Raw genomic sequence first — 9,664 nt, 5'->3', positions numbered from 1 at the left:
TCGTCCAAAGATGGCAACCTCCGTGTTGAAGCGATGTGTGACTGCAGCTGCCAAAGTTAACCGTTTATCTCCGTCTCTTTCAGGTAGACACATAACACAACGCAAAACTGAGGTCTTTACACCTTGTCTGCTGTCGTTAAAGTTTCTGAAAATGTTTAACATCTCGTAAACAGCCGACTAGCCCACGTGTGGTACATGTATCCCTATGACCTGATGGACAGTGTTTGTCTTTCTGCAGCTAGAAGATGGTTGCTCTCAGCGGCTTACACCGACACCAAAGTGTGGGAGGCGAGGGAGAAAGATCATCAGAACCTGGGTAAGAACTAAAACCGGCAGTTCAAGCAATAATAACTAGAGTCTCCAAGGTGGACATGATCCAGGGGACCCTACACTCACTGAGCAATTTATTAGCAACACCATACTCATTCTGGATAGGGCCTCCCGTTGCTCTAAAAACAGTCTCAATTCTTCACGACATTGATTAATATGTTGGAAACATTGCTTTGAAATTCTGCTCCATGTTGACATGATCGCATCACATAATTTCTGCAGATTTGTCAGCTCATCTTCATCCCAAAGTTAGATCCGGAGACTGGGGAGGCTACTTAACACTTACACTGAACTCATTGTCATGTTCATGAAACTAGCTTGAGATGACTTTTGCTTTGTGACATGTTGCATTATCATGCTGAAGATGGTAAATTGTGGCCGTAAAGGGAGGCACATGGTCGGCAACAATAATCAGACAGGCTGAGCCTACCGTCCGCATGCCTCAGCAGAAATCCAGATTCATTAGACCAGGCTAAGTTTTTCAGTGTGACTGTCTCTATATAGTCACTGAGTAATAGAGTGGCGACCTGCAAAGGGTAGGATACGCTCTTGCACAGGATAAGTAAGTGCAGAAAATTGATGGAGAGTACAGTTGGACTGTGAGGTACTGAAGGCAGCAAAGGATACACCAGTTATGTTTTCCAAATTCAAGCAGGAGGATGACACATTTCTGTGCTACATAGGATGTTTTTAGTCTTTAAGTATGAATTGTAGAAGATGCAGCCCTTAAATCAGGACTGCTATAATCTCTGTCTGGATATCAAACTTCTTTATTATTTTGGTACAGGTTAAAATGCAAACTAGCAATTACCGAAAGTCGGCACTGAATGACTGGTGAGATACTTAGGTGTGTTTTCTTCTATGATCAGATGTTTCCTGATTTAATTGCCAGTCTTCTCTTGCACTTAAATTAAAGTTCTGATATAATGTATCTTAATATTGTGTGTTTGATATTGTGTTTAGACAAAATTAAAGCTGGTTTTGTTATGTAGAAAAAAGGACTCTCACAATTAAATATGACATGTAGCTGACATATCCACATCCAGAAGTACTGATTGCAGGTTATGTCGTGTCAAAAAAAAAAAGTTGAGCAGTCAAGCATCAAACGTGTGTGTGTGTGTGTGTGTGTGTGTGTGTGTGTGTGCACTTGATCAACACAGGATGGCAGTGTCAGACTGCAGCCTCATGGTGCTCTCATTGGCAAAAGTTCACTAGTGTGGCTATAATGGCTACACACACAACTAACAATTAAATTAAAATCAGTAGTAGGCCTACTAAAATTTTGGAAATGTTTTAAGTGAATCACGACTGATGATGAAGCATTTAATGACAGAAGTGAATAAAGTTTAATTTGTGCTGTTTTCTCCTAGGCAAGTGTGACATACCACATTGAAATACATTCTCAACACTTTGTTTATTACACATCAAACTGTCTAATAGTCTTTTTGGTGTTTTTTTTTTTTTTTAAACTCACAGCTGAACTGGCTAGCACTATGGAGAGGACATATGAGAGGAAGCTCCCAGTTAGCTCTCTGACTGTGTCGCGGGTAGGTTGCATCCAGATTTAAATGGACTCTATTTGATTTTTTTTTTTTTTTTTTTTTTTTTTTTTTTTGTGGTAAACCTGTCACCGTTAAAGCAACAAATACGTTTGAATTTTTTTGGTAGCCGAAACAACGTTTTTGGTAATGGTTTATACGTTCTGTTTGTGTTTCAGTTTGTTGACAACATATCATCTCGGGAGGAAATTGATCAAGCAGAGTACTACCTTTACAAGTAAGAGGAATCACTTTTACTCTTGATACTCTGCATCTGCAGTTCTGTATCAGACATCTGCTGCTTCCTTGGTTTTGGTCCATGGTACCAACTTGCGTGCTTTTCTTGGAATGAATTGTCTGTTTGGTTTGTCTGTTTTGGTTTATGTTCAGTCACATGCTTTTCTTTGTTCGGGGCAACTCCAGACCTTTCCTGTTTACTCCCTCCTCTGGAATCTGCACCCATTCTTGTGATTACAAGATTTAGTATATTTCCCAATCGCACCCTTGTTCGGGACACATCCATTTTCATAATCGAGTGAGAATTAACCGTCTTTCCACTCTGGGGGAAGTTTGTAACAAGTAATCATTAATGGCAGTTCATTCAACTGTTTTTGATGTGTTTGGATTTTTGTATGTCAGTTATTAGTGCTGATTTTTCAGGATGAAGCTGTTAAATTTTCAAACTCTTCTGGTCATTCAGCAGCTAAAATGATTCACTAAAGACTTGTGACATTTAAATCTGATCGCATGTCATCTCTTCTCGTCATCACATCTTTTATATATACATATATATGTATATATATATATATATAATTATTATTTTTATCCCTCCAGGTTTCGTCACAGTCCAAACTGTTGGTACCTGCGAGAATGGACCATGCACAGCTGGATCAGACAGTGTCTAAAGTACGGGGCCAGGGAGAAGGCCCTGTACACGCTTAAAAACAAGGTACACAACACATTATATTCCTTCTGTTATGTACATTAGTCTCATATTCAAAGTCTGCGGAGACGAAGTCTGAGTAGATGCTTCTGATCAGGCCCGACAGCTACAGTTACCTGACAGTGTGAGCGATTATAAATCTAATCTTAACAACCCAGATGCATTTTCAAACTAAAAATCAAATGTAAAAATTTTGTGTTGTTATTTGTGTGTGTGTGTGTGTGTGTGTGTGTGTGTGTGTGTGTGTGTGTGTGTGTGTGTGTGTGTGTGTGTGTGTCTGTGTGTCTGTGTGTGTAGGTTCAGTATGGAATATTCCCAGATGACTTCACCTTCAACCTGCTCATAGATCCTTACATTAAGGATGGAGACTTTAAAAGTAAGACTTTTTTAATCAAAGAATCTGGAAAAAATTTTGTTTGAGACAGACCCTGCAGGTTTCCTAACACATTCCTCTTAACTCTGAATATTGCCAGGAGTGGGAACACTAAAATCAGACTTCAAACATTTCTTTCCTTGTTTGTAAAAGACAGAGGTAAAGGGGAAGCCTGAATATTTTTCTGTAATAACATTAGACAGTAAACAATGTGTCGTTTTTCAACAAGTGAAGGCGCATAGTTGGCATTACAGTGTTTTCAGGTGTGTTGTGACGTCAAAATTACATTTGATAAATGTTGAATCACTGTTTGTTTAGCGCTTATACACTGAATCGCTTCAGTACTGAAGAGACACAGATCCAATGTTGTTTCATTACTTTGAAGGAACGGGCAGTATTCAAAAGAAATTTTATTTTTAACAAATCCTACGAAAAGACCAAAACCAACAATGAATTGATCCTACTGACAACTAAAACCTGACATCTCTCATTCCTCTGTGGCAAAGCGCTCCATTGTTGTCCATAAACTATTAAAAACACATCAGTGAGCCACTTCGTTGCACTGGGCGACATGTTCCTTTATTACGATGAATGTGGGCACTGGAGTTTATTTTGAGTCAGTCCTACAGACACTACTGCTGCTGTAAATACTCACTAGTAAGTGTTAAACCACAGCTGAAAATAGTCCCCAACAAATGTACTGTTATTTTTTCCTGATTTAGAAAACTACAGTACTCATCTGTTTTAGGCAAGAATTGAGCCTTTTATTTTTGTGCATGAAGAAAATGTGGAAATGGTGTAAATTTGAAGAAGAAAAAAAGAACAAAATATGGTAAAGTTTTTAGGCTTGGCTGGGGCAGAGAAGTGGATGTACTGTGTCAAAAAAGAAACAGACTTGGTGAATGAAGCATGTAACTTAAACATCCACTGAGGCTTCCACTCACATAACAGTAAATGAAAACATCAGATCTGTGTTGAGTGATGAGGAGACTGTATCGTTGCTCCAATTGATATATGAAACAAACAATGCCATATTTCCATCATGTTTTCCACGTCTCATTGCGCCCTCCTCTTTTGTTGTAGTTTAATGATGCCTGACTGGACAATTAGCTCCACCACCTGTTTATCTCAATGAGCTAACTCCCAGTGTTTACTCAACAGTAATGAATGAAAAAGTGCATTCATTTAGCATTTCATTTTGCCAATACTCTCAATAATTGTTGGTGCAGATTGTTTTAGAAGTAAGTAAGGATATTATTTTACATAGGAAGACTTGGAAAAGCATTCAGTGCAGTAGCCTTACAAAAAGAAAGCCAATTATAACATACATTGACACTGACTGCTTATATTGGCTGTGCATGGGGGGATTTTGTTCACTATAAAAATATGTCATTTGTGACGTTTTTGTTATACAGGTGCGTGCTCTGTGGTTGAAGAGGTGATGCTTCAGGAAGCCTTCAACCTTCCCTCCACACAGATCCTGTCTCTGTACGCTCTGGGCAGTTACCTGGCAACCAGACCACAACTCATTGTGAGTGAAAAAGCAGCCGCAGAAACATGGGAGGTGTTATGAAAACAAATGATACCAGTATGTTCTTACCCTTGGAAATACAGCACATTACCTTGTGCTCTACAGTGAAGTCAGTTTCCTGATGCTCTGAGTGATTTATGAGGGTTTGATTCAAAACTGCTACTCATTTGTTTTGGAAAAGTGGCTGCCTGAAACTCATTAGCGTGTTTCCAGTTTGGTTCCAAATGAAATACCTACACTTGTTTCTCGTTGTGTTCAGGTGTCAGAGGAGCGGGCTTTGGGGGCATCGCTGCTCATCTGTGGACTGAAGCAAGACGACATTGTTGGCCTCAGTGCTCAGCTACTTGGCAATGCTCTCCTCGGTGTGTACTTCACCCCCACACACACTATATTGTTTTTATTTATTTATTTATTCACTGTGATTGTCTCGTTTATTCTCCTCTTCCTTTCCATGTAGGCAAGGTGGAGATTTCAAACGGCATACATGCCGTGTTCAAAGGGATGCCTCTCTTCTGGGGTCATGGATATCTGGACCGAGCGCTGGCTGTCATCGAGAGAGTGGCTGCTGCTTCTGGTGACATCAAGCTGTCCAAAGACACCGTAAGGACTTAAAAATTCAAGTGTGTGTGTGTGTGCGTGTGATTATTATTTAAACATTTTTTTTGTTTGAAGGACGACATGACCTTTTGACAGACAAATGTGCATTTAAGTGACTTTGCAGTCGACGGTGTGGTCCTCATTTTTAGGGGCCAGGTATGGGCACAGTCCTAACTCTTTCAATAACAAAACCCATGACTGGCTTGCCATAGTATCTACTGCTGGGAATACTGATCCAATATCAATATCATAAAAAATAAATTTCCCTATCAGTCACATTAATTAAGTCACAGCTGGCTCTGCTTTAGATGTGACACTAATCCCTGGCTCCGATGCAGCGTGCTATACTGCTTTAGATTATGTGGCGCAATATCTTATATAACAGAAAACATGAAAACATAGTGGCTTTGAGGAAGGTGGAAGGCATGTTTTTCTCTCTTTTCATTAATATGAATAGGTTTTCAGTTTCACCCTTCGTGCTAAGCTTAGTTAAACATGTCTTGCACCTACAGTATATCTGTCTTGAATGCACAGAGATGACATTTTTCAATCTTGTAATGATTTAATTCTGACCACACACAAGCTATTATTTGGTCAGCACATTTAATTGTCATTTTTTACTACTACTGCTACTATTACTTATTTGATTTTGGTAAACCTTATCGATTGATAGACATAATTGATTCACAATTTGAGCGTGCAGTTAGAATAAATCACAGGCATAGTCCACACGACACCTAATGAGTGACGGCGTGCATGACATACCATACAGGCAGAAGAGAACAATACAGCAACAATCAGTGCACTACAAAATACAGCATCGACCCGCAGTGTTCATACTAGTACAGGATATGCAAATACACTCAACAAACACACTGCACAACAACAGCATCACTCCCTGCACTAATTTGGTCTTTTGTTATCGGTCCTCTCCGCAGACTGTTGGTTTGACGTCAAACAAAGTGTGAGGTTATTGCTGTGAGATTAATTTGGATTAAACTTTCTTACAAACAGCCTTCTGTGTTTACAATGAAATTGCTGCCTAGTCTCAAACGGCGATTATGGTTCTGCAAGACAGCATTACACACACAGAAGAGACAGGCTGTTGTTACTTCCCAGGTGGGGTGTATGACACAGACAGTGTTCATCTGCTGAGATGGAACACACGTGCTGTCATATTGTTGTTATTTTTACATATATGCACGCACACACGGTCGGGTGAAGCACCTCTGATCCGGCCTGCGCTGTCCAGTTCAATAGTTCAGCTTTGTCCACGTCTAATGAGATTTTGAAGAGCCTGGAGCACCGAGGATGTCACTGCAACAGGAACGAAATGGCCTGTGTGTCAGCCAGCGGCACAGCAATAATGTAGACAGAGCAGATAACACCGTAGGACGGAGAGGAAATATTACATCTCAAGTAAAGGTGCTGGTGACGGCTGCCTCAGGTTACAGTTGATCTTACCTCTTCCTAAGATTAAGAGGTGAGTTGTCAAGTAAGGTGGTCAGCCTCTTTCATCATTGCTACCTGTCCTGTAATCATTCAAATAAGGAACTGCATCTTCTTAAAAAGTAGATAAAATATTAAACCTCCACTTGGGTAATTTAATTAACAACAAACAAAGACTTTTCAGGCACTAATGGCTATTTCACAACCCAAACTGCACTTTATATTGAATGTTCAAACTATATTATATATATATCAAACTATATTTCTGCATTCTGAACATGAATTTTCGTTTGTTTTCAGCTGGACTACATGAATGACTTGCTACAGGAACTGTCTTCCACGTCAGACTCTGACACTTCTGGAGAGGAGTCAGGAGGTGAGGAGGAGGAGGACAAGAAAGAAGACAGTGTAGATGAAAATGATCGGGCCGAGCAGGCCAAGCTACCTCAGTATGCCAGCAGATTCAAGGTGGGTGTTTGTCGCTCGCTGCAGGTGTGTTTTTGTTTGTAGCAGCAACTGAATTTACATTAGTTTTCCTAGTCGGGGCGAGACGGTAAACATGTGATAAACAGCGTTTCCTGTCACGACTGGGGTTGTAATTCTGATTAAAGCAGTGCTCATGCCCGTGAGCTGTGCTTTCTGCTGGTTCTCCATGATTATAATGACGCACTGATTTAGCAGACAGGGTGCAGCCTTTACACTGACATGGTTTTGTCTGGGATTGTTTTGTCTGTTTTCAAATGCAGAGGGACATTTTTCTTTTCTTTTTTTTTTTTTTTTTTTATAAAATGGCTATGTGACGATTTGACTGAGAGATAGTTTCATGTAAATGAGCTTAAATAAATGAGCTTAAGGGAGCTGCCATAGACTTTTCACCACACTACCATCTACACCAAAGTTGCCCTGTTGAGTTTTCCTTTTAAATAAAGTTTACATTCATTGTCACTCACCAACATGTATTTTGTACATTCTGGATATCTAACAAATGTGTGTTTAATTGGTGTGTTTATCATGAAATTGTGACATTATGTGTTCAGTGTGAAATAACTGGCTGGATTGGCTTGGTGGATCACATCATAAGAGCATTTACAAGAGTGAATAAACCGGTGATCGTAACAGTCATAAACTCCATAGAGACCCTTCAAAGTGTGACTAGTTTTACTGATCAAGTTTGTGTCTTTTAATATATGATACCAGGCGATCAGTGTGGTCTGTTGCTTGTCTACTACTGTTATATTAAAAAAAAATGTACACTCTTTGCACATTTAATGGATTCGTTTAAATGTTGATAATTAGACTCATTTGGGGATTTAGGAATGTTTTCAGAGAAGCTCGAGCATTTGAAATGTAATGAATAGAGCTTACTGGTTCAGAGGGTTTCACCCAAGTAATGTAAATGAAGTGATGAGGTCACTGTTTGGCGCCTTCAACTTTTTCTTGTTTCCCTGCCTCCCCAGGAACTGAGAAGCCAGCTGGAGTCTCAGGGTAAGGTGGAGTCTGCCTCCTTCCAGGATTTAGTGACAGTTCTTGCTCGGCAGAACCTGGCTGCTGCGGAGAAACCGGACCTGGAGCAGTACGAGAGTCGCGTGCAGGCCTGGGAGGCTGAGAGGAGGCAGCTGATCCAGAGAGAGAAAGAGATGAAGGAGAAGGCAGAGCAGGAGAAACAGGAGAGGTTAGCTGCCAACGCTGCAGCTCAGGCGTAAAGACAGTGAGGATGGAGCTGAATCAAGATCAATGAACTGTCCTTTGAGTATGAACATTAAAATTGTGTATACTTAGGACATAATAAGAGTTTTGTGTCTCTAAAATTGTGAAATGTCAACATTAGATCTCATCATGTCACTAGTTAATATTGTATATTACCAATTATTGTGTGTTTATTTTATAAGTATTGCTCTGTTTTTATAGAATTGAACTGGGCTAATATAAGTTTAATGTCACAATAAGATTGATTCATTTGTATCAGAAAAACTGTCTCACATTAATTGTTTTTCTGTTGTGGACTATGGGATGATATCATAATTGGAACATATGCACACATCAATTGTTAGGCCCCGTGGTCGAGTGACCTCATGTAAGCAAAAAGAAGGGAAAGCTGGGAAAAGATCTTACCATCACATCCTCCCACTCCTTTTCCTCTCGGCCTGCAGTCGTCTAGGTCTGTCTGTCTGTCTGTCTGTCTGTCTGTCTGTCTGTCTGTCTGTCTGTCTGTCCGTCCGTCCGTCCGTCCGTCCGTCCGTCCGTCCGTCCTTGTGCATGTATGTGTTTGTGTGTGTGTGTCTGTCAAAAGCATCTTTGAAAGATTTCTCACAGGGGGAAATGAAAGGGGTATTGCATAGAAGAATGCAAGAATTATTTTCTGATAGCCAATCTAGAAAAAAAACAACTTCTGTTCACCGAAAGGAATGCATTTGTGTCCAGAAACCTTTCCTTTGACAATGGAAAATATAAATCCTGATGTACAGATCCAGGTAACTGTTCACATAGACACAAACTGCACTTTAGGGTTTGCTAAAAAGTTAAAATATCAACAAGAGAGTGCAACATCAGCTAATCCATGAACTTCAGTTATTACTAAAAACAGCGAAAGTTAACTGGAAAATTTAATAAAGCCTAGGTTGTTTAGAATCTGCAGAAAGATAAGATAATAGATCTTTGGAGAAGAAAATGCAGTTGTTGTAGAGCACATAATGCATTCATTCCACATTATGTTGAAGCTATTCAGTATTCAGAGCATGATCTTGGGAAACAGCCTGGTATGCAGTCCAGGATGAATGAGCGGCACAAAATGCTGAAACAAGAACCATTGTGATCCAGAGGCACCACTCTGACTGTTATTCTGAGAGCAGCTCTTTTTTTTTTAAATTTACCTTGGAAACAGCAGTCGATAAAACACTCAATTC

General features: G+C 39.9%; 1 protein-coding gene across 1 annotated transcript; it reads left to right on the top strand.

Annotated features, from left to right (window-relative positions):
- Positions 1 to 8,708, top strand: mrps27 (mitochondrial ribosomal protein S27). The gene is made up of 11 exons (XM_022757794.1): positions 1 to 83; positions 239 to 316; positions 1,807 to 1,877; positions 2,048 to 2,106; positions 2,703 to 2,817; positions 3,109 to 3,187; positions 4,600 to 4,715; positions 4,975 to 5,077; positions 5,173 to 5,315; positions 7,062 to 7,229; positions 8,219 to 8,708. Exons 1-11 carry the CDS (start codon positions 11 to 13, stop codon positions 8,462 to 8,464), a joined length of 1,251 nt encoding a protein of 416 aa, XP_022613515.1. The 5' UTR covers positions 1 to 10; the 3' UTR covers positions 8,465 to 8,708.
- The last annotated feature ends 956 nt before the right edge of the window (positions 8,709 to 9,664 follow it).

The sequence above is a fragment of the Seriola dumerili genome, unplaced genomic scaffold (assembly GCF_002260705.1).
Source record: "Seriola dumerili isolate Sdu_G_001 unplaced genomic scaffold, Sdu_1.0 BDQW01000290.1, whole genome shotgun sequence".
Classification (NCBI taxonomy): Eukaryota; Metazoa; Chordata; class Actinopteri; order Carangiformes; family Carangidae; genus Seriola; species Seriola dumerili.
This window is presented reverse-complemented; position numbering and strand designations above follow the sequence as displayed.